Source organism: Maylandia zebra, linkage group LG18, assembly GCF_041146795.1.
Source record: "Maylandia zebra isolate NMK-2024a linkage group LG18, Mzebra_GT3a, whole genome shotgun sequence".
Classification (NCBI taxonomy): Eukaryota; Metazoa; Chordata; class Actinopteri; order Cichliformes; family Cichlidae; genus Maylandia; species Maylandia zebra.
The window spans coordinates 12,357,438-12,382,321 of record NC_135184.1 but is presented as its reverse complement, the minus strand read 5'-3'; the positions used below and the strand labels follow the sequence as shown (position 1 = coordinate 12,382,321).

At 40.5% G+C, this 24,884-nt stretch overlaps 2 protein-coding genes and 1 long non-coding RNA gene across 7 annotated transcripts; 1 reads left to right on the top strand and 2 right to left on the bottom strand.

Annotated features, from left to right (window-relative positions):
• Positions 1-1,249: 1,249 nt before the first annotated feature.
• LOC112436426 (uncharacterized) lies at positions 1,250-15,400 on the top strand. The gene is made up of 3 exons (XR_003025078.2): positions 1,250-1,317; positions 1,547-1,734; positions 15,286-15,400. It is a non-coding gene; the product is annotated as an uncharacterized LOC112436426 (long non-coding RNA).
• nmrk2 (nicotinamide riboside kinase 2) lies at positions 6,288-8,860 on the bottom strand. Of its 3 annotated transcripts, none has more exons than XM_004555328.6 (8): positions 8,667-8,860; positions 8,482-8,572; positions 7,708-7,756; positions 7,293-7,470; positions 7,121-7,192; positions 6,907-7,013; positions 6,671-6,756; positions 6,288-6,567 (listed from the first exon to the last, which is right to left on the bottom strand). In XM_004555328.6, the coding sequence occupies exons 1-7, from the start codon at positions 8,690-8,692 to the stop codon at positions 6,671-6,673; spliced, it is 609 nt and encodes a 202-aa protein (XP_004555385.1). In that variant the 5' UTR covers positions 8,693-8,860; the 3' UTR covers positions 6,288-6,567. The 3 variants fall into 3 exon arrangements, with proteins under 3 accessions (XP_004555385.1, XP_004555384.1, XP_023011020.1); XM_004555327.6 differs by having other exon boundaries at positions 6,288-6,570; positions 8,667-8,859; XM_023155252.3 differs by lacking the exons at positions 7,708-7,756; positions 8,667-8,860 and having other exon boundaries at positions 6,288-6,570.
• Positions 10,992-24,884, bottom strand: atcayb (ATCAY kinesin light chain interacting caytaxin b). Of its 3 annotated transcripts, none has more exons than XM_004555329.6 (14): positions 24,691-24,884; positions 24,241-24,426; positions 20,948-21,054; positions 19,713-19,762; positions 19,387-19,614; positions 17,706-17,864; positions 17,410-17,512; positions 15,588-15,719; positions 15,333-15,419; positions 14,990-15,088; positions 13,199-13,234; positions 13,054-13,101; positions 12,656-12,702; positions 10,992-11,648 (listed from the first exon to the last, which is right to left on the bottom strand). In XM_004555329.6, exons 3-13 carry the CDS (start codon positions 21,022-21,024, stop codon positions 12,663-12,665), a joined length of 1,059 nt encoding a protein of 352 aa, XP_004555386.1. In that variant the 5' UTR covers positions 21,025-21,054; positions 24,241-24,426; positions 24,691-24,884; the 3' UTR covers positions 10,992-11,648; positions 12,656-12,662. The 3 variants fall into 3 exon arrangements, with proteins under 3 accessions (XP_004555386.1, XP_076732943.1, XP_004555387.1); XM_076876828.1 differs by having other exon boundaries at positions 24,245-24,426; XM_004555330.5 differs by lacking the exon at positions 24,691-24,884 and adding an exon at positions 24,549-24,608.

The window sequence follows — 24,884 nt, the reverse complement described above, 5'->3', positions numbered from 1 at the left end:
ATGGTATTTGAAAGTGAGGTGGAGATTTTATCGCAAGGGGTTAAAGTTAGGTTTAAGATGGAGCGGAGTGTTGTGTAACAGTGTGAAGTTGGCTCAATGGGTCTGCAAGGCTGCAGTTGGACCTGATAGTAGCTGTGTTCGACACACAAGCTGCTTGGGTTCAAGCTTAAACACATGTTTGGTGTATACTATTATACCTTGTTTTTAAATTAAGTGTGCCAGAAATGCTGGCGTCTCCCACTGCTGCTCTGGACTTTCTGCCCCACGATGCTCTCTGCCAGCTACACAACAGCAGAGCCTGAAGGTAAGCAGGTCAAAGCTCAAGGCACAATGTTAAGATTGTTACGATGAGCTAGTATGTCCCAATCACATTGTATGAACTGCTATAACAGTATGAACCTTGTGAGAGGATCTGTAGTAAGTACTGAAAGAAAAACATCAGTCTGCTATTAGGAGCTCAACAGCTGTCTTAAACATCAGCAATTACAAGACGCAGTGACTATGCACAATAACGAAACACTGTCTTGTTCCAGACAAGTCCAATATATTAAAATGATTATATAAGTCCCGTTTCATGCTCCCTATTTTTTAAACTACAGTAAGAAAAACCACTCAGCAACACAGAAAGTGGGAAGAAATTAGAGAACCAAAAACAAGAAAAGCACAACAAAAGCAACAGACATACAAATCTTATAATGGACGTTTGTGCTGCTGTGTTAGTTCCCTTTAAGCCAGACGTTTTCTGATTGGCTGTCCCATGCAAACAGAAGGTGTGAAGTTTTTGGCTCACAGGAAGTTCCTTTATGTCTACCCAATATTAGAACTTTATTGTTTTTTGTAATATTGTGACAGAAAAAGGGAGAGCACAGTACTTTCACACATTAAAGAAAAAACATTTTTTTTAAAAAGAACAGGGACATAAATACAGATAATATTTCATTGTGACAAACAAATATACTTTGATACTTTCTTTTACTGCGTGTCTTAAGTTTTAAATCTGAAAATTAGCTGAGAGTTTGATTAACATCAGCAGGATCTTTTTTTCAGGTAAGGTATGAGTTAGATATGGGTCACGAACAGGTTAAAAGACACTGACATATGGAGAAGTGCTGCTGAAGTGTCGCAGTATCTTTCCTCTGCCAAAAAGGGCATCGAGATGGTGAGCCTTCATGCTTTTCTATTCTTAGCTGGAGAAACCTTCTCTCTTCCAAAGTCTGGCACCGCCCCTGCATCTAGATTTATAACAGACGCAGATCCTCGGCACTGGTTTGGCACAAGACTTCCCGAGCAGGACAAGTAACCCACAAAATGTAGCCAGTAAGTATTAATGTTGAATTAAGTCTTTCTTGTGTGTCTGAACTGAAAGTAAACAAATCACGACAAATGCTGCCACAAAAACTAATCTGTGACTGTGAATTGGGAGTGCTTGGAAATAAAAATAAACAGTTTCTGGTTGTTTTCATGGTACACCTACAGCAGCAGCAGCAGATCCTTCCCCGGGTGACTAATTCTTTTACACTGAATATATCTTATCCCGTGAATCTAGGTATCCAGGGCTGCTCACAGCTTTGCTTCTTGTTAAGGAAGATGATGGTCTTAAAATGGTTTTACCACAAGAAACTTCCCCTACATGGAATATACCTGTTGCTTTCCCCTGAGGCCTCACACTGCCACTCTGAGGAGTATAATGATAGATCCAGAGGGTTTACCACAGATCATGGGGAGACAATACAGGTGAGATACTGAAAAAAAATGCTTGAAAAATGACATTTGTTAGTAAACTGTTTTGGGTTCTGCGCTCATGTGGATGTTTAATGCCTGTTAAAGCAAAAAGCTTTAAATAAAACAAGTTCCTTTTTTAGTGTAACCTGAAATAAAATGCTTCAATGTCTAGTGGAAGATTAATTATAGGCTGTCGGAGCGGCAGAGCGGCAGAGCGTCAGCTTTCTTGTGAAACGCTTCTTGCTTATCTTTGATTAACCCTTGGCACAAATCAGCCCGTCAGCGCTCCTCACATTTCATCAGTGAGACACATGCTGCTGTGTCCATCGTCACGTTTTCATTCATTCATTCACACGTGGCGATTTGTCTGGTGAACTTTTGATATGTAACCTATTAAAAACTGCCTTAATGTGACCCCGGGCCAAAAACTTTGTGTTTTCAAGGTTAAGCTTGTCAGAGTCCTTTTACTTTACTGAGTGGTTCCATTTTTACAGTTTTATTCAACTTTGTTTCATTTAAAACTTAAGATGTGAATAATTTTCCACATTTGGATCATTTGTTAAAATATTCAGTGTGATGTGTTGTAATAAATTAAACAAAACTCTATAAAAGCAGCAAAAACAAGCTGCAACATTACAGCCAATAAATAATAATCATGCCTTATATCTAATACATATATAATATATATTGATTTATTATGGGCTAATCTATATGATGAGCATGTTTTTTAACTTGGTGCTGAAACTTCTGTAAGTTTAAGAAACGTTTCTGAAACCACACTGTAGTATACCAAAGTACTTAAAGGTTGAGCGCTGTTATACATTTTTATGTTCGATGATCAAATCACATTTTTAAAAAACATATTAATAAATGAATCTTGTGTTTACTTGTAAAAATAAACGATCAGCCATGTGGTGTATTGTTTCAAATAATTAACAATGAGCAAGTCAATGAAAATCCAAAACTACATTAAATCACTCTTGCGTGGTACATGTTAAGTATTAAAGACTAAACTATTGAATTTTAGCCTGTTTATGTTAACTAAACAATGTGTCTGCTCCTGAGTAGGTGGAGTGCTCTTCTGCTGGGAGGGTCAATTTGCACTAATTGTGCAGTTTCTAATAGCAACTGTCAGTCATTAATTCATGGAGTGTACAATCATGTGAAAAAAAATGTTTTCACGGGACTCAGTGCAGTCGTGTCAAAAAAAAAACAAAAAACTAAGTACACCCTTACTTCTTCCATAGGAATTAAGAGGGTAATTAGCAGCCAGGTGCTGGTAATCAAATGCACTTGATTAATATTCCTCAGGAACTCTGAGCACCTCTATGAAAGCAAAGGTTTGGCAGTGGACATTTTTCTCAGGAGTGGACATCCCAACAAATTCATTACAAGCCAAAAAACCCCAAAGAACAAGAACCCAGACTCTACAGGCTTCAGTTAGCATGTCAAATGTTAAAGTTCACAATGGAAAAATTAGAAAAAGAGTGAACAGCTGTTGTTTGTTTGGAGGATTTTCTAGGTGAAAGCGTCTTCTCTCTAAAATGAATATGGCACAACAGTTTAGATTTCAAAGTTGCATCTGAACAAACCACAAGAATTCTGGGACGATGTCCTTTGGGCAGATGAGACAACATCGGAGATACTTGGGCAAAATGCAAAGCACCATGTTTGGCAAAAACCAAGCAGAGCAGGGGTTGATGATTTCAGCTTGTATTGCAGTCACATGACCGGGGCATCTTGCAGTAATTGAGTCGACCATGAAGTCTTCTGTATACCAAAGTATTCTAGAGTCAATGTGCAGGTGTCTGTCTCACAGCTAAAGACTGACTGAAACTCCCAAGCACAGCATAAAATCTGCAACAGGATGGATGAAAAAGAGAGGAAATAAGGGGTTACAATGGCCTGGTTAAAATCCAGACCTCAACCTGACTGACATGCTGTGATGGGACCTGTGCATAAACAAATACCTGCAAACCTCAATGAACTGAAGCAAAGAACAGTGAACCAAAATTCAGATAAACAGAAAGTCACTACTTCAAGTTAATGAAGTTTTACTTCAAGTTATTGTTGTTAAAGTTGGTTCTACAAGTGACTGAATAACAGGGTATGGTTCGTTTTTCACACAACTGCATAAAGTCCTGCGAAGCTTTCTTTTACACAACTGTTTTTCCTCCTCACTTGAGTTAATTATCTTCTGCTGCCAGGATCATTTGTTGGTATCAGGTGGGTCGAGTTTCTAATAGTTGCTGTCAATAACACACATACTGCTGGAGGACAGGACCAGAATACAGTCATGTGTGTACTTTGGCCTAAGACCAAAATACACATATGACTCTATTATGGTCAGTCATGTGTTTGACTGGCAGAAGAAGTCATGCAGATTAAGCTAACATGCACTTTCAGCACAAAAGCCTAAATCTTTATTAATTTATCATCTTTTCTTAGAGATATTTAACATTACCCTTTAATACTTGCTGTGTCTGCAGTTCTTTATGTTATCGGCTATTACAAAAATGACAAATCAGTTGAAGATCTCCAATTAAACATTTAATATTTTATAGTAACTCACAAAAATTTGTTTGTTTATCACCTACAATTCAACCTTGTGGGATCCATAAGTAAGTATGGAGGTGGGTTTATTAATTTAAAGGAGCTTAAAAGTTATTTGAAAATATTTGAAATGTTTTAATCCCCGCTTATTGTTACACGTGTAAGTCATATGATAGACCACAACTGATTCAGTTGTTCATACATGTTTGTCTCAGTGAGCCACCATAAATTTTCCTGTCATTCATTTACTGGTGAAACCACAACTGTTCACATACCTCAGGGGTCCTCGTTCTCTCATACAGAGGCTCTGCTGAGCTTGTGACAGCCAGTCATCTCCTGTGTCACTGCCTCTCCACCCTAATATGGACACCCCGGCTCTTTATTTGGGGGTTTCCATGGCGTTGGGGTGACGTGGGAGCACATGCCACGTATCGAGGTTCTCACCTTACTGGGCGGTTGCATGAAGGCAGATAGCCCCTGAGTCAGACTGGGCTGCGGAGCCTCGAGTGGGTGTGTGGCAATAAGTGATTTCTGTAGGCATGCTAAATCTATTCCCCTGACACCTCAGGCACTTAGCCTAAATATAAACTAACAGAGCAGCTACCCCCTGCTGCAGGCCAACGCTGGCATGTGAAGACTCCAAGAAACGAATCACAAGACCCTGAACTCTCCCCGACACACCCTCTGTGGATCTTCCAAGTCCAGGGACAGAGCTGGCTGGACTTTTCTCACAGTAATGTACAGTATGAGTAAACTTTTATGACCAAAACCTTTATCCAACACTGAGCTATTGAACTGAGTATTGCTATTGTTGTCACTGGCCCCTTACAGCAGAAATTGTCCATTTAATGGTTTAAAAATGATTCTGTGTCATCAGCTGGAGTAATTAAAACCCCTTATTGTAACCATATAATTAATTTTGGTGCTTGATATTAAAATATCAATAAAAGTGAAAATGCATTGCTCAGTGTCTCCCCTTGTTTCTGTCGGCTGAGGCCGGGGATTGTGCTATGTGGGTGACTCTAAAGGACTTTGAAGAAGTGCAGACATGGTTCACACTGCTGCTTGTTGAAGCTGATGCCAAAAATGAAAGATTTGCTCCTTTATTTCTGTAGGAGTGTTACAGAATAGGTGATAGAGAGGTCGTGTAATGTTGCTGGATGGGGTGTTGAACACCTCTGGGAAGCATATTGAAGTTTTCAACCAGCCTACCTCCCAGTGCTAAAGCTTTAGCACGACCTCCTGGTGGGCTGTGACCTCTAAGAGTAGATGTAAGCGAGAAAATCATTTCCCCATCAGAGCTTACAGAAATATCACGCTGTTAATTTCACAAGAGCCTTAGAGGGAGACACTGTGTCTTGTTAAGTGCTCACTGGTTGAAGCTGCTGCTTCTTCTCTCCAAGACTACATAAAGCGTTTGTTGTTATAAGCAGTAGAAGAATATGGTGTGCAGGTTTCTCTGAATGAGGATCAGAATGACTCTGAATAAACTTGAGAATGTCTGAAGGACTTCTCTGTGTTAATTATTATTTTCTACATTAATCACCAAAATTATACACACTATGAAAAATGAGCAACGTGTGTGGGACAAATCATTCAGCTTAGTTACACAAATAGATGATTAAAAGTAAAAGACCTTTAATGAGTATGACTGAGTTTTTTATATTATATATGTTTGTTCACCATGTTCTTAAATGCATGAATGCTCCAAGTACATTTAATATATTGCTTTATCAGAAGTTTTGAGAAAAAAAGGAGGCAGGTCTAATAAATAACTTTTCCCTGAAACATTTCAATTCCTGTCTTTCAAAGGGGAATCAGCCACTCCTACTATTGTGGAGCACTAAATCTTATCTATATGATAAGAAGGCTCATTCAAGTGCAGCCAGATGTTAGGTTTGTGCCTCAAAAGAGGAACTACGCGGATGTGTGTTTGTTTCATGAGATACAGAAGGAAGAAAAACAGGAAACATGAAGTGGTTTCAGTGGGGTTTTAAATCAGGAGACAAAAATCCTTCCAAACAGTGAGACTTTATTTTTATTTTTTTTAAATACAGCAAGACCAAAGTTACTGGTGTTTAAACACTGGGCGGTCCAGAGGTGGCTTATCTTTGTTAGAAAAACAACAGTTACAGAGGATTATACAAAACGCAGCACTTCTGCCATTAGTTCTTCATATCTTACATGATTATCTATTTACAAATCAGGCTTAGAGCTACTGAATGGATGTTATACATTTACTCAGATTTCTATATTTACAAGTTTATACACAAATCCGCTGTTAGACCCGTTCTGCTGTAAAGAGAGAGAGAGAAAAGCAAAGTTAGTCACACTGAATCAAATGATTTTACTGATCTGTCAGTGAAAATGTCCAAGATTTGATTTTTTTATTTACCTATAAGCTGTTTAGAAGGGAGTTGTTAATGGTTTCATACACTTTGTTGTAAATCTCTTCCTTTGAAGTCATCCCATCAAGGTACTCTGCACAGAAATGAAAGGAGTATGAGAGCATTTCTGCTCACTGGTTGGTGGTTAAATAGGTTTTTTAGATCTGTGGCTAGGCTTATGGACGAATGCGGGGATGCAGAGTCTCATTTATATTTCAAGAGGAAAAGCACTTGCTTTACAAACCTATTCTGTCGCAGTTGTCCTCCATCTCTTTCCTGTGTTTCAAGTACATGGGCCAGACGTGGCCATCGAACAGGCCGGCTGGGTCAGGGACCGTGTATGTCCTTGTACTGCAGAGAAAAAGAGATCAGTGTGGGGTTGTTGTGTTATTAAAAGCTGTGCTGTGGTGTCCAGCTCTTAAGGGGATTCTGGTAAAGTCACTGCAGGAGCTTGTTACCTTCTCCTCCTTTTGCACTCCTCATAAGGAATGGAAATGTAGAAACATTTGTCATAGACATCAATAAGAGGCCTGCGGAGAAAGCAGAGGTCAGATTACTCAAAAGGTTTAGAGGTCAGAAGGTTTGTAGGTCACAGTTTAGAAAAAATGAGTAAGGTCCTGGGAAGCCCACTTGTAGTTGTAGATGAGGAACCCCTCCACGATGAGAATGTGGATCCCCTTCTCCTCAGAGCCGGCTTCTTCAGCTTCAGGTGACAGGCTCACGCCGTGTGAGCGGGCAAACTTGATGGGGTTCTCCTGCCAGCCTTTGACAGTGTTGATCATAGCCTCCATGTCCAGAGCGGTGATCACTGATACAGAACAAGTAGAGAAAAGAGAAGAGCACGTTTTACCACACACGAAACCAACACTCCTCACCAATGTGCTTTAACACACATTAGTCATGGTTAGTGAATGTCTCTAGCATCCACAGAATATTTGATTGAATATCACAAAGTTTAGGATTGATTGGTTACCAAACTACAGAAATGTGCAGGAAAGAAAGAGTACATTACTGCATGGTTTTCTTACGCGAAATCCATTCTTACCATCCCACTGTCTAAAGCCGTCCTCCCCGACTTCTATTTGATCGGGTTTCTGAAATAACAGTCACCAACAAAACATTGCTGCAACCTAGTAACCAGTCGGAACTGATCACACCTGGACAGGACAAGTCAAGGACTCGTCTCCACCAAAAGTGAACACACGGTGACGGCTTTCAATGCGGCTGAATTCGCTTCCCAACGTTAGGCTTAGAAAATCTGACAATTTTTTCATCAAATCTTAAAACTATTCTAAAAGGTACTAACGCTTGTTGTCGCCTCATCTTGATAGTGAAACATGCTTTGAGATGGAATATCTTGAGTCTGCGAAATAGAGATTCTGATTTGTCTTCAAAAGGCTTAAAAACATTTAAGGGGAAAGTTTAAGAAAAAGGCTTTCGACGTCAGTCATCCTTTACTGACTGTGAGTGGATCATGTAAAGATGGGTGTGGTAGATGTAAGACCTTCTGGCTTCTTTTACTCGAAGTGAGGTTTAAGTCTGACTTTAAGTGGGGACGCTCAGCCCTTTCATTAGCTGTCCAGGAGACAATCAGCCAAATGCATTACTAGACTACTGCCATGACAGGACATCTGCAGGTCAGACTGAGGGTTTATTTCTGAGCACAAAATGTCTTCAAGGACAAATTTTAAAGCAGCGAATGACATATGAAAAATAAAAATGCCTTGCACTAACTCAACTTTAATGCCATTAAATTATTACTTTAGCTTTCAAGTTTACTTCAAATGAGAAAAAAATAAAATACTTTCATGCATCTTACCTTGAAAAAGTCATCCTGATGCACCACACAACAGTTGGGTAATGTCTTTAGTAGTCTATTTGTCAGAGTGGTCTTCCCACCGTTGGTCACTCTGAAATGGGTGCCACTTAGTTTTATTTTCTCTCAATTTCCATAAATAAACATCTATACATGAATATATATATATATATATATAAAAGACTTACCCTCCTATGCCAATGATGAACTTCATTTTTTCTTATTTCTTTTCTGTATTGGTCACCTCTGGAATTCAGTAAATAAAAGCAGGGAACCCAGCCAAAGCAAACACTCTCTCAAAGGCTTCTACTGAAAACCTTTCCCTTCTCCTCCTCCACAAATGTCCCCTCCTTTTACTACTTCATTGATAGACAAAGTCTTTGCCGTGCATTTAAAGGATTTGGCTTCAGTGTCACAGCCTCCCAAACCAATCAGCGTGCTTTGTCTCGTAGCCAATAAGGTGCCACTTCACAGTCCACGGCACCAATGATGGGGCAGGACTCGGGAGCCTCACAGCTTCATGAAAGCAAAGCCCATAATTTGCACCTGCTCTGAGGAGTCAGTGAACACCAGCCAATCTAATGCACGAATAATCCCACACCCAATACACGTCTTAAAAAGATAAAGAAAATAATATGAGACTAAGGTGTGTGCCACGGTCGTATGTAGTGCCTCAAACAGGAAGCTGTTTGTTTTGTTCTAAAATTTGGGATGTATTTTTGCAAAAACTGAAAAGCTTTCCCATTTAAAAGTAGACTGTGATTTACATGCAGAGGACATTTCTCATAAAGGAAGAAACTATATAGCAAGGGTGTAGACTGTAAAAATCATTAAAAATGTAATATTGTGTGCATATATGTATATATATATATGTATATACACACATATATATATATATTCCAAACAATCTGCATCACAGCATAGTGTGGAACCTGTGATTTTAAGGGGGAATTTTCCATGCATAGACAGCTCTGGGTAAATGAAAACCAGGAGCACTATATTTAACTGGCTGTGTCTGACTGCTGCGTCACGAATATTTCTGATGCAACTAGTTGGAGTAAATGGCAGCCAGCCATGTGACCACAGTGTCTCGAGCTACAGGTGTGATAAACCACGGCTATTTCTTTGAAGTTAAGCGCCCGCTGCTTATCAACTCAGATTGCCGCACATTCCCGGATGTGTGCGGAATAAACTCGCGTTCATTTTGTTTGCACAGTATTTGAGCAATCTATGTTACTACTGCGCTTTTCTTTGTTGGTGTAGGAAGGAGTTGAACTCTGACCTGGAGATACAGGAGCACGTGGTCTTTTTGCCAGGAAAGTCTCAGTGGAAAAGGGATGCCTCACACTAAGTTACTGACAGGTCTTATGTTGTGTAGTAGTTTGGCGTTAGTAAACAGAAAATGTTACGTACACGTAAGAACCTGGAGAGTACAAATCTGTTCCATATAGGGGATCAAACCATCTGGTCTAGCACAGGGAAGCATGTGGTGCACATACGTTTTCCACCCTGGAATCAAAAGACAGACTTACCTTTGCTCTCAGTCTAAATTTGGCTTTTTAAATATATGTCCATACGCTCGTTACCAGGGCTTATACACCGGAAGACAAAAAGGCAGATTCTTGTCTGCATGTCTGTAGATCTGTAATAAATATTTTAGTTTAACTCAGCAGAGACAAGCAGCTAGTCTGGTTGCACAACATTAGTAAATAACCAGATCTGCAATGCCTGTGTAGTTTCAAGATGTACAAAAAAAAAATAAAAAATGCTATTTGGTGGTTTCAGAGGATGTTGCATAACTCCTTCTGGACAACATGGATCTGGAAAATCGTTTCATCCCAAAATCAGTGGTCAAAAACTCTTTCCAAATATAGATTTGTTTGCATACAGCAGTGTTATTCAGTCAGCTTTAGAGGTGGTGGTGAACTTTGGACAGAGGCAGGCTGTTTCCTGGTGCTTCAAGTATTAATACAAAATCTAAATGTGTTATGGCTCCATGCCTTTGTGTGTCAGGCGTCTCTTTATTCCAATCTCATGGAATGAAATCCATATTTCAAAAGGCAAGATTATTCTTATAAAACTAAATAACAATTAAGAGTACATAATTAAATATAACATCATAATTTAACTCAAGCTGTTTCTCTTTCACATCTGAATGATTGAATTTACACAATAGAACATGATTAAAATATAATAAAAAATGCAGGGCAAAGTTCAGTTTCTAATTGGTTATGTATTGTGTACATAAACAGAAACGGGTTACTCCAAGGGCATTAAGACCTCCATAAAACGCAGCACAGGACGGTCAGGTGACATCCACCGAGCATCCACTGACGATTATCCCCGTTAATAACTCAACTGCCAAAAACATTCTGGACCGAAGATGAAAACACGCAGCTGCAATAAAAGGATGAAAATATCAGCTGCAACGTACATGAGCAAGTCTGTGCTTTTGTTCTCTTCTGTTTTAGGACTTAAGGCTGAATGCGGGGGACAAATAATCATGACAAAACTTTAGATCACTCATTTATTACATTTTTTTTTTTTACAAACAGTAAATGGCACGTTTTCATAAATAACACTAAGCAATTCATTTTAACTCTCTTATTAAATAGAATTCTTTTCATTTGTAACAATGTTTCTTCCCATCTTGCAAAATTACTTTTTGAAACTTAACAAATGTAACAAAGACAGGAAGGATATAAACAAGCATGCCACCTGCATATTCAACTCCGGAAAACTTGAAAACACACTTTTTGCATCAGAAACATTTAGGAGGAGCGATATCATTGCACTTCTTTTTTCAGCAAATAGCCAATAAACCAAACAATACCAACACCGTCTGTGTGCAAACACTTTTTTCTCAAAAATATATTACAAATATGTACAAAATGCTCCCGGCAAGTCTTTTCATTCACACATAGGCAAAGTCATGCTGTAGGTAAAGGTCAACTTGACATGCAGGACAGTTTTTGATTTAACTAAGCTGCGATGCTTTGGTGTAACTGAACCTTAAGTTGTTAGAAGCAAGCGTGTCACTTGAAACAAGAGGAATATTGAGGAATGATTGTCCTCTGGCTAACAGATCCATTTAGGGGATATAATCCCAGCTGAGAAGCTTGTGGGCTTCTGTTTTTACGACCCCCCCTCGGGCTCTTCAGTTTAAAGCTCTGCAAGGCAAATACAGAAAGTTTAAGTCTCACTTTAATCCCGTCAGTCACAAAGTTTCATGTAATGCAGTTGTTAAAATTGGCAGTGTGTCAGTGAGCGGCAGTAAATCTAAACTACTTGACACATATCAGGTTTGACCATTCATTTTTTCCCCCTGCTTCCTGTGCTGGCATTTAGTTAGGGGACAGTCCCCGTGTCCATTCCCGAGATGTCAGCCAGTCCACTGGCTGGCATCTCGTTTGATATATGAGGGCCTATAGGAACAGTCAGCAGCCGGGGACAGTTTCTAAAATAATCCACTTCACCCGCCCTAACCCATCCCGGCTGGCTGTGGTGGGCATTTCACCCAGTTAATGACAGGCTCGGTGGGGCAGATCAATTTGCCCAATAAAAATAGAATTGATTGGTTGCACGCAGGCAGGCCTGAAGAGACAAGCAGCTGTGCTTTATGTAACATGGGGTGATGTTTGAGGATTGATTAACGTTTCTTGGATCCATGCACAGTCGGAATTTAAAGAAGTTAAACATGACTTGGCAAAGATGAAAATGAGTTGGACGGGGTGAGTGACAGAAGTCAGTCAGCAGTGTATGACATGTTCCTGTTCAGCGTCCAGCACTCTCAGAGAAGAATTGGAAACCTGGAAGGAAACTGAAGCGCGATTTTTGCATTTTTAGATCAACACCTCATCAAACTCAGCATAAAGCGGATGATTGTTGTCTTTTGCACTGCACAGAGACTGCACAGTTTCAAGGAATTGGAAATCTTCGAGTGTGTCATAGTAAAATTTGGATCCCACAGCCACTGAACAGAAAGCTGATCCTTTGGGCCCAAGACAGGCCATCGTCCAGCATGTGATTTACTGTATCGTGTCTCTTTAGCACACGTAAGCAGATATGTGCAGAAAAGAACATTTCCATGTATGTCGAAGATTAATTACTGTGGGCTGACATTACAAACCAACCTGAAGAGTTGATGTAGAGGCACTCAGATGGATGAGTCCCTTACCTTAATGTCAGATGTCACGGCCAACCTCTGCTATCATTGACTTCGGCCTGGAAATAACAGATTAAAATTGACGATAAACAAATATAAATATGTTGCCTGGTCGTCTAAACCATGTTAGGCTGTGTTGCTTAATCAAATCTATATGTCTGCAGAAGTTCAAGCATTCACAATCACATTAAAGAGAAGCAACGCACTGATCAATTTGCTGGTGAACCTCTTACATAATATGCTCTTCATGCCAATGGAGGAAGTTGTTTTATTTTTATTGCTCTAACAGATGAAATATAAAATCAGTGGCTTCTTGCAGCCACGGGATTTAAGTGCAACAATATATGAGTACTTTTCCATATTGTAGCTGCATGCGCTGTAGGACTGTATGTACTACAAAATTGGGTCACCTTTCTTTGGGGAGTGTTGAATTACTCTGCTGCTGGTCTTGCTCAAGTCTGGGGGAGAGGCACATAGTAGTAACATGCATGTTTAAATGAGCATGTGTAAACAAAGAAATTTTAATATAAAATCACTTGAAAACATGTGACTCACCTTTCCTTTTGTGCTCTGATCTTCTCATCGTCATACCTTTAAGAAAAGGGGATAGAAATGCAGAATGATGAGGAGTTCTGTAACATCCTTCTCACCAGTGCTGAAGTTAAAAGTTCATCGCTCTGTGTTGATGAAGCTCATATGCAGAGACATGTTAAAGAGAAGGCTTTTGAAGGAATCTGCAGTCCTGAGATAAAATTCAGTCACTTGTAGAAGCACTTTTAGGAGCAATAACTTAAGCGAATCATTTTCTGTATGACTTTATCATTCTCCCACATAATTGAAGCAGAATTTCAGCTCACTCTTCTTTATAGTGTTGCTTCATGTCATTGAGGTTTAAAGGCATTTGTGTATGGACAGCTCTCTTATGGTCCTTCCACAGCATTTCATCAGGTTGAGGTCTGGACTCGATCCTTTTCTTTTTCATCCATCGTGTTGAAGATTTGCTGCTGTGCTTGGGATCGCTGTCCTCCTGCATGACACAGTTTCGGCCAAGCTTTCGCAGTCAGACAGATGGCCTCACATTTGACTCTAGAATATTTTGGTATACAGAGCTGACTTAATGGCTACAAGGTGCAAAATACCCAAATCATCACACCTCCACCACCATGCTTGACAGTTGATTTGTGGTGTTTGATTTTATTGAAATGTGGTGCTGTGTATTACGGACATTTGGTCTAATCTGTCCGAAACTTTCCCCTGGAATCCTTCCAAACAAGCAACACTTATTTAATCGTTTTCTATTTGTGTTGTCATGAAAGGTAAAATTTAACATGCTAACCAAAGCCTTGAGAGTCCGATATGTAACTCTTGGGTTTTTTGCAGTTTCTCTAAGCATTGCATGGGAAGATTGTGGGGTTGTGTTAACATTTGATTAGCAGCATGTATTAATTTCTATGGAAGCAGTAAAGGTGCACTTGGTTTTCCACAGATTCCACAGAGACTTTCTTTTGCACACGACAGTGGAAAAGTTTGTCTGATGTTGGCTCTGTTTCTTCTGTTTAACTATGCACTGCAGTTCTTCCAAAGCCTCAATCATCTTTTGAATTTGTTTTAAAATCAGTCTGCCATAATTCAGTTTTGAGCACTCTTGCACAGTTTGCCATAATAAACAAAAAAAATAAAAAGTGAATGCCTACTCAGAGTTGTAAAGCTCATGTTGGATTTCTTATATGTTTTTAATTTCTTTCCGTGAGGCACGTTGTAACTTTGCTGCATATATAAAGTGTTTTTTAAATATTAATATTATTTTAATCACCTGCTGTTTCGTCTGCACAAGTCCATCTAAGTAAACAGTGAGAAGCAGACATTTAAACAAATGTGAAAAACTGTATATCAGTCTTAGTTATCCATAAACACTGTTGGACTGTTTGAATTCTTTCAAGATGTCAGGATTTGGACAATGATGCATGTTTTGTAATTTTGCCTCTGGACATCATATCACAAAAAAACATTAATGATGTGACCAAAGTGCAGACTTTCAACTTTAATTCAAGGAATTAAACAAAAGTATTGCAAAAATAGATTAGGAATAAAAACTATTTTTATATATTCCCTAATTGTCAGAGAGTCAGTGGTGACTGAACAATAGACTAACAACAGTTTCGTGACCTCTTCCCTCTTTATTCCATAACAAATTAAGCAGATAACAGACCTGGAGTTGAGTCTTGCATTCAGTAGTAAATACTTATGGAGCTGACTATATTGCTGTAAGCTTGCAAAGCAGAGTATAAGCTATGAAAGACACTTGAAGCATCTCAACAGGGACCCTTGGTGGCTGAGAGTACTTACTGCAGCACACATTCAGGAATCTGCACGTGCTCCATGGGGATAATCTGACCGAGTTCCTTCAGGGTGTGAACGTAACGGATCTTATCCATGAACTTCACACTTCAAAAAATATAAACAACATTGGGTTACTGTCACAAATTAATCCTAAAATATATGTGCATTCAGCCACGTAGCACAACATACGTACTCTGATTATGAAACAGCAACACTTTTCTCTTTTTAATGTTTTCAGTGTAGCGATGTGACAACTTTAAAATGCTCCAACCTATTTTCCCCTTTCTCTCTTTTGTTTTTAGATTTGTTAAGAGACAAGCTTTCACGGCCAAATGTGTCATAAATATACCTAATGAAGGGTCTTGAGATGGCCAGGACAGTGCGGATGAACCATGTTGGGTGAGCGATGATGAGACACTTTAGATTCTTCCTCAGTCTACAGGAAACAAACAGAGTTTATTACAATCCCCATTATAACTTTTAACTGCATGAAATCCCATGTATATTGGTTATCTTCATCTCTAGCATCAAGAACATCTTCAGCTTCACTATCTTCTAATTTCCCAAATTGTTTTCCGAGTTATTTTGACACTGTTCATCTTACTTTCTGTCTATCATCTGGTAGCATCTCTTCAGCCAGCTGATGCCAGGCATCTTTCTGCGAGGAGTTGCTCCATTCAGGTAAACAATCATGTAATCCTCTGCTACCAGCAGCTCCAGGCTGCTCACAACATACCTGAGAACAGACATGAACAACCTATAACTGTACATGAAAATAGCACATAAAATCCCCTCATTTGATTTATGATGAAAAAGAGTTCTGATATTTTATTTGTGGAGATAAAATGATCTTTCATTTAAAGGGGGATCCATTAAACTCACTTCCAGCTCTAGTTCATCTCATAAACTGTACCTGCAGGATGTTACACTTTGATTAGTGAGGCCCTGTTTTGAAGCTTTAGGCTGAGTATTTTTGGCATCACCATTTCATGTTTTGAAGCCAAACATGTTGCCCACGGTCTTCCCCGATCCATATCATACTTTAACACCCCTTTTTAATGGGGGTGTTTTCTGGTGTCTGTGTGTGGCGCTGCTGGGTAGTCTGTGCTGGCAAACAAATGTTACCGGTCTGGTAGTTACTCCTGGGTGGGTCTGGGGCAGGCTTGGGGACTTGGGGTACCTCTGGGCGGGGGTTTTGGCTGGACCTGGGGGGCTTGGGTGTATTGGTGGAACGAGGAGCCTCTTTAGCTAACTCTTAACCTGGGTTTTTATTGGCTTATGTAGTCTGGTAGTTGCCTGAATGCTGGGGTGGGTATAGTTCGGGCGGAGTGAAGCACACACACTCCCGTTCTCTGTTCGCTATCCAGGGCTGGAAGAGCTGGCTGTCTGGTCAGGGTCTGGGTTAGGGTTATGAGGCTGTTGGGCTGCTCTGCTGCTGCGGAGGCCAGGGAAGTCTACTTGTCTCCATCCCAGAGTGAAGGAGACCATCTCCTGGGTCTGTGGGCTGATTGCCCTTCTACGGGTTGTTGGTTCCAGGACCTGGGAGTGTATGGGGAGTGTGAGTATGTGTACGGCGTCCATTTCTGTGTCTCCATGTTGGGTGTGTGTGTGAGTGTTTGTATACCTGTGCATGAGGGTGGGAATGCATGCTTGTGTTGTCCTGTTTGTCTTTGTGTGTCAGGTCAGGTCTCTACCTCTCTTAGAACATCTCAGGCCAATAATGCCTAGTAATGGTCCACTTGTGAAAGTAAATCTGTTTGTCATTTTATGGCCTTCAGACAACAATTCTGACTTCTACACTGCTGCAAAAAGACAGGAGGAAAAAAAAGAAGAAGAAAGGGGTGACTCAAAACTCATGCACAGTACTGGAGGGATTTACTGAGGTCATAGGAGCAGAGGATTCTTCTCTAGAATCTGAACTCAGGAGTGCCACCTGCTGGCTATTAGAAATAATGGCACAGATTTCAGGCACTTTACTGGCTCAAGTTCTCAACATGATGTCTGGTTTTTTCTTCATCAGAAACAAACTGTTTTAGCTCCCTTTAAGGTCAAGGGGCGGGGCTTCCATGCTCAAAGCCAGAGCAGCGTGACTGAGATGACCATATCAGGATATCCTCTCTTACTGACATCACACAGCGCCAAGAGTAGAACAAGCCGTTTAGAACTGACTATTTTGAGCAGTCTGAAATCAGGGATCACTATCTCAAACTTTAATATAAGCTCTCCCATTACAACAGTATGGATTTAAATAACATTAAAAAAAAAACCCATAACAGGTCCACTCTAATTTTAAGAATTATTTGATTCATTATTTTACATCCTCATTGGATAGGAGACTTTTTACATTGGAAACGTTTAATGGATTGTAGAGTGAGAAAAGAAGGAAGTAAGGTTGTCGCCATGTGATAACAAAGAAAGGATCTTACAGGAAGAGATTTTCCATGATGTACGTGTAGTCGTCACAGCTGCTGTCAGGAAGGTAGCAGGCTGCAAACACGATGATGGCATTCAGACCTTCCCCGTAATATCCTGACAGAAGAGAGAGATGCAGTTGCTCCATTCGTAGTGGCAAATTATCACGTGGCAGGTAGGACATGTAAATGTGTCTGTACTCTTTTACATTTCACCTACGTTTTACATTTAATACCAGGAAGTGGGCTGATAAGATTTATAATAGCATAACCATCCTAAGGAATCCATTTGGGGAAACAGTCTAACTAACCTCCATGTGTGACCACTCTCAGGTACGGCCTGATGACCTGCATATCGATCCGTTGCTCCTGGTCGCCAATGATCACTGTTCGCCACAGACGACCTGACGAGTCTCTCTCCTCTTCGCTCTCACCTGGGAGACGCTTAGCAGTAGCCACAGGTGTGTCGTCTGAAAACAAGGTGACACCAGAAAGCAGCTGCTCACAACACATGTAGCCAACATGAGCAGAGCTGGCAAAGGGAAATGAACCTTTTCAAAGCTATAAATCACGATTTATGATGACATTTAGCATACAAACGTAAAATGTACTCTAAGCTCTTTTTACAACATGTCTAATTCATACAAGCACCTTTTTCTTCTTCTAAATGTTTCTATCTAACATTCAAATAACAACTTGGGGGTTCAGCATCTTGCCTGAGGATACTTTGGCTGACTGGAATTGCCCAAAACCACCATCCTTCCAATTAGTAGCTGACCTGCTCCACCTCAGAGGCAAAAAAGGTCCATATTTGTCAATGTAAACAACAATATTGCTGAAGTTACTGCACATAACCTGGTGCAATTCAAATTTTCCCTTCTTTGTAAAATTAAATATCATGAAATTCTGAATTTTTCCACCTCATTTACAATGCAGGCTTACTCTTCAGCTCACCTTTATACTAAATATGTGGTATTGGCTTGTTCAGACAGCTCAGAGGCCACACCAACAACAATGCACAATACAACTACTCAACATGACTGACAGAGACAACGCCTTTAAATGGAGCATAGAATAAGCGCTGATGTCACTGCATGGCTCAAGCACACGATCAAAAATATGTTACCAGAGAGCAAAATATCTGCTCCCCTTGGATGTGACCTTCTTGCGTTGCTAAAATTTAATAAACAAACAAAAAAAACCTGCTCAGCTGGGTAAAAACTCATCCCAAAAGGATACACAGACCCAGCAGCTATTTGTTTTAAACCAGCACGATCCATCAAAGCTGGAAGCACAGATTTAGAACAAGAAAATCCAGAGGAAAAAAAACTAAAAGAGATGTGAAGAATGAGAAGCAGCAAAGGATACACCAAAGGGCTCCTAACAAAAGCCCCTGCAGAGGGGAACGAAAAGCTACTACTGCTTAGAAAAAGCTGTAACATCTGGACCTGAGCTGATCACTGACTGTGCTTACATTCATGTACTGCACAGACACGAAAGCCTCCCTTATACCTGGGACCTGAAGGATCAAATGTAACCCCTCACTAGACTGTAAAACTGCTAGAGCTCCAGAGCAACACAGGAGTTAGGATTGATAATGTTAGAGCCACCAGCCTTAAATTGGTGTTAAGGCTAATTTTTAACTCTCTTCGGCTTTTCTCCTTTGTTTAAATCAACACACAGTACAATGTAATATCATGTTTTATTGTTATGCTTTGTCTTTTGTGACAGTACCCAGCATTCCCTCTTTTTTAGAGTGTGTGTCATTGTTTTCATTGTTATACTGTGTGTGTTTAATAGTTATTGTGTTGTTTTTAGCTTGCGGAAATAAATGTGCCTCTATTCTACATTTGTTCTGGTTTATTACAACTACCATATAAAACTATATCATTACAGAAAGATTATGTACAGTTTGTTGATTTGTCCTCATTATGTGTTCTAATAATTTCCCCCATAGAAGTTTTTGGATGCTAAATTTGAACATGCATGTACCTTCCCACTCTAGCTCGTTGCCGTTGTTGATGAACTCCAGTGAGTCAGTCTCATCTGGAGTCTCGATGTCATCAACATTGATGTCCAGGTCGTCGGGCGTTTCCAGGAAGTCATCAGAGAGCACCGACCCCTCGCTCTGATCCAGAGACAGGTTCATGTCGGGGGCGACCAGCGTGCGACGCTTACGTTGGGTCATGGATTCGCCGACATTCAGAGTGGTGGGAGGATCTAAGACAAAATGTTATGAAAGTATGGATACACCGTATACGTATAAACATGAGTGTGTCTGTATAAAAAATATAATGGTGTCTATTTAGTCCACTTACTGGTCCTGCTGTCAGAGAGGCCACATGCATCTCCATCCTCTGGCAGTGGCCTGCAGGGAAACGAACGCAGCATAAATAAACAGTTAAATTGGAAATAATTGTACATACATAAGAATTATATCTGGCTTAATGTCTTCCTGCTGCCAAGTAATGATTGTTTTGGCTGTTATATAATTGTATATTATAAGCACAACTGTTAAACTAAATAATCTGCGATGATGAAAACCACTAAAAAACCATGAAGTACTAACAGTCAGTCCCAGCATTTTGCTCTTTGCCCTTTGTTTTTAGAGAGGCTGCGATGCGAAACCCGATTTAAATGTATTTCACCCTGTCGTTTGAGAAAGCAACACCAGCAATTACCAACTCCCCTCTGATTTTATAATAGGACAGCTGAAACCTCGGTGAGGGACTGAGCAGGCTAGATTAGAGTGCACACACATATGCAGACAGGCAATAACAGAGACTTGCATACACAGACAAACACACCCTGAAACACCACAAGTATGGACTGATGGAGCTGCTGGATAATTGCTGTTATTAAATTGTCAGTAGCTATGTAGAAGCAAGGTTAAGACCGCACCGACAAGTATTCAAGAGCGAATTAAGCAGTAGGGAAGAGAAAAACAATTTTCAGTGTTAAATAATTTGCTTCTAACACAGACCTCCAGGTCTGAAATCCCCCCAGATGAATCACAATATTCCACTTCTCTTACCTAATATTCCACCACCATAATTCATGTGAAGTCATCCTGAGATATTTTTAGCCTTGTTAAATGCATTAAACACACGCATTAGTGATTCTGACACAAAAGCATTTTTCAGACAGTCACAGGACTTTGCTGCATGTACTATGTGTGGATGTTTTTGGAAGATAATGAAGGTTTCTCTGATCAGCTTCTAAAAGCATATTTCCCCTGCTGTCAAAGAAAGATTTTGGCCAGCAGTAGAGCGAGTGGCTAGTCTCCCATAGCTTGGACACTGCGAGGTATTTGACTGCTCCTCTTTTTCCATCTGCTGGTTGCTATTTTGTTCGCTGACTTGCTACAGCCTCATCACATAACACCTGATGACTACATCATGGAAAGTACACACCTGCTTCCTTTCGGCCCTCCGCGCACTCACACAACATGTGACAGACTTTCCATCGAAGCTTGATCTCTTTGAAAAAGCTTCTGCACAAATCAGACAAACTGCACGCACAAACACAGACTGTTTGTTTCTCTGCCTCGTACCTGGGGAAGTCTTCATCCTGCCACTCGTCCTTAACCTCCATGCTGTCCATACGTAAAGTGGCTTCCGCTGTACCCATCCTCTGACAGCGAGGATGGGCTTCAGCTCGCTGTAATAGGCAAACAAACAAAAGAATTCATTGAGCCGTTCACCAGGAAGTTCACCGAATGGTTTAACACACTGCTGACTAACTAATTCAGTCGTTGCAGCCTTATTAAAGTAGACACTCCACCCAAATTGCACAACCTGAATGATGTCTTTTTCTGGCTTCTTATACTTGTCTTTATTACAAACTGAAAGTGGAGATAGATGAGCGTGGCTGCTTTATGATCAGGATTTAACATAAAAAAGTTTTAAGCCACTACCAAGGAGTTTGTTTATCTCTTTGTTTGCTTAGACGCTTAACCTGACCTGTCAATCATTCGGGCATTAAAAAAGACACCTAACTGAAGGGATGAACCAGTGTTGTATCTTCACTTAACAGAAAATCTGGGGAAGAACCTGTTTTAAATTATATCTTTAGGCACTTTGTTACTAGCAGCCTGTTGTGACACATTATTTGTTCCTGTTTCTTTGGTTGAATCTGTGAAAAATACCACAGATAACACCATGTGACAGACATAAAATAACATTTTTGCAGCAACAAGGTGTTTCCCCAAAGCTCTTAGCTGAAAATTCTACATAGTAGCAGACCTAAAATCTATCTACTGCAGATGAACAGCATCTGAAAGTCATGTTCTTATAAAATGGAAAAACAAAACAAAACAAAACAAAACAGAGAAGATGTGGCACAGAATATGAGAGATGCATCTGGCCTCTAAGTTGATGTATCTCTCTTCTCCTCACTGACGTCTCCTCAGAAATGACCTCAGTAGAAGGGTGGCGGCACAAAACTATTCTTAAGAAAGGGAAGCAGGGACAAAAGGCTGGTGTGTGCCAAATTACACAAGAACTAGACTGAAAACCATCCATAAACAGGTCTTATGGAGGGATGCATGTCTAAGGTCAGGGGAGCAATATAAGAGTGTTTATAGTCGTCTGTAAAACATGGTTGGGACTGAATTTCAGTCGGTGGTGTTGGGAATTATGTCGAAATTGATGGAAACATATATGCAGAAAAGAACCATCAGATTTTGATCCAGCATGCAAGACCATGTGAAAAATGTCAGATTGGAAACAATATCATTTTGTTCAGCATGACACTGATCCCAAACACACTGTAAATGCTGCAAAGTGCACTTGGATAGAACAAAACACACAATGGAGCACTACCAGAGCCTAGACTTCAACTTCACTGCAGCGGTGTGGGATCATCTTGACAGAAGATGCATTAAAAGTCACAGTATGCACAGTATTGTCTCTAGTTGCATCATGGGAAATGTGTCATGTATGAAGCTTGACCCTTGGAGGTGACACAAAAATTTGGATATGTCACCCACCTCTGATTCTGTCAGCTTCTCTCTGTTAAATTAAAATGAACTTCATTATGTAGCTGTTGCACTAAAGTAGTTGAGTATATCATAAACAGGTGAAGCAATGGACTCAGAGGAATTAGAGACTGGAATTGGACGATCAGGAAAGCAGAGTAGATGCGTTGTCTTGTTTGTGTCGGGCAGACTGTATTTAAGAACAAAATCTGAACCCAAGAACAATTTAGCCCTATGTGTTCTGTTGTTAAATCACAGAAATGATAGTTTGACATAACCAAGTCCCAGTGGGTTTCCTTCCCCATGATCCCTGGGGGAGGGTGACATAAACAGTTTCTCATACAATACAGATCCTCAGGGCACAACAAGCACCTGCTTCTGTAAAGCAGATCATGATCTAAGCTTCCATATTATATAGAATCAAAGCAGATATCTCCCTCCATGACATCATGCTCTATATTTGGTATTTGATGTAAAGGTTCACAGTGTTTTATTTATAGCAGCCTGACCATTAGGGATTAGTCATGCACAAAGTAAACATCATGTGTAAGTCTTGTGTCTCCCTATGTCACTCTCCTAGCCAGAGTTCCTCAGGCTACAGACACAGACTTTACTGTGATCCATTTGTCCACTGGATTGGCACTGATGTGTGGAATAAAAAAACAGCAAATGTGGGCTAAAAGGTGCAGGTCCTCCAGCTACATGTTCCCAGTACAGCTGTATTGTAAATCGATTCTAAATGATGGAGAAAAGAGGTATTTGCACTGCATTGCCTGATAAGAAAGTTGCAGTGTTTGGTGCAGATCCTTAAATGCCATTTTAACTGAGACCTTTCTGCTTAAATTACATTTCAAGTTGCCTTCCTCTGATCTCACACGATGACTGCATGTGGTTTATTGTGGTGCGCATGTCTCTTTCAAAGGCTCAGCTGCATGCACAGTGAACTGCTGATTGATGGACACAAAGTAATGTTGCAGCGGCACGTGTTTGGTGGGGATTTATGTCCAGATGGCAGGCCTGTCCTCATTTCCCAAATGCTGTCTCGTGAACTATTGATGCTGTTGCGCTTGGCAAACCTGAGACCTGAAACAGGCGCAACACTTGCATAAATGTTACCACATACTTTTTTCTGACAAGTACTCTGTCTTTGATACACAACAGGTGGGATCAAGTGAAGCGGAGAGGTAGTTTTCGCTCGTCTCTGTTATGAAATCATTTACTCAAAGATAAGCATTAATAGAACAGTTGAAGATGAAAGGCGACAGAGAGGTGGTCATGTACAGCCTGAAGAGAATGATGTCCAAAGCCTAAAAACTTCTCATCTTTTCAACATCTCTTAATATCTCTGACAACACTGAAAACAAAGTAAAAAAATGATCTGTTTGAAGAGTGTGACACCTGAAATCTGCTTCATCCTGACTGTGTAGTTGCAGTTTGATCAGATCAGCTTGTGTTCACAGAAAACCAGCGGCTCCCACGACTGTTATCCCACTGTGATCTAAACATTTCCCCTTTTCCTTTTTTGAGCCCGCTCCACTTCAGAATAAACAAACTAATAATAAAAAGAATAATCTTGGGTCTTACTGTATCACTCTTATTGAGAAGCTGACAAAGAAAATTTGTGTTTGCGTGGCCTTTAAATGCGTGCAAAGAAGCTATTGTGTCACGACTGCCAGTCCTCAATTAGCAGAAAAACTAAAACCGTCTCAGTGATTAATTGCGTGCAGTCACAGAACGAAACAAAGCACTGAATGTCACGTTTGATGTTCTGCCCTCTGGGCCTCCCATCAGTAGAATCTGTTCAGAAGAAGAGCCCTTTATGAGAGCGGAAAGCGGAGAAAACCATGGTTTAAAAGCAGGATACTCACATACTGTAATTACAAAGGCTTTCTGCGTCCCTGCTTCCCTTTCAGATGGTCCCCCTTCCTTAAAGCTGCTGAGTGTGGATCATCGCTGATTACATCTGCAGGTGTGTGCTGAGGGCCTGGGCTGCTGGATAATTCTTGTTGTTTACCCCTGCTGTTAATGGAGGCTGAGGCAGTAACTGTGTCCTCCTGTAGAGAGGCGAATGAGAGGAGAGTCTGTCACCGTGCAGCAGAAACATCCCGCTCTCACCTTCCCAGCGTCCTCACTGTGCTGCTTTCTGATCTAAATAACAATAATCCTGACCGTGTACCTTTAGCATGTTTCATGATGATCACTCTCCTCCTCCTCCCTCCACCAACTCTAATGCCCCCACCCCAGGCTCTAATCCTGCTGCGATGATGTCAGCCGTATGGGAACAGTGTTATGATGGTTACGTAATAACAACTGCCTACCTTCTCTTTGATTCTGTCAGGCCACTTGGAGTCAGGATCACCTGTTTCCCTCACATTCAGTCCATTCTGGATTCTCCATCACTGACAGAGTTTGTTTCCTCCGGAGAGCAGGAAAAAAATGGATGTTTCTATTTCAGCGCTGTTCCCTGGCAACAGCATCTTCACCCATTACGCGCACAGTTTCTCGCTCTCTC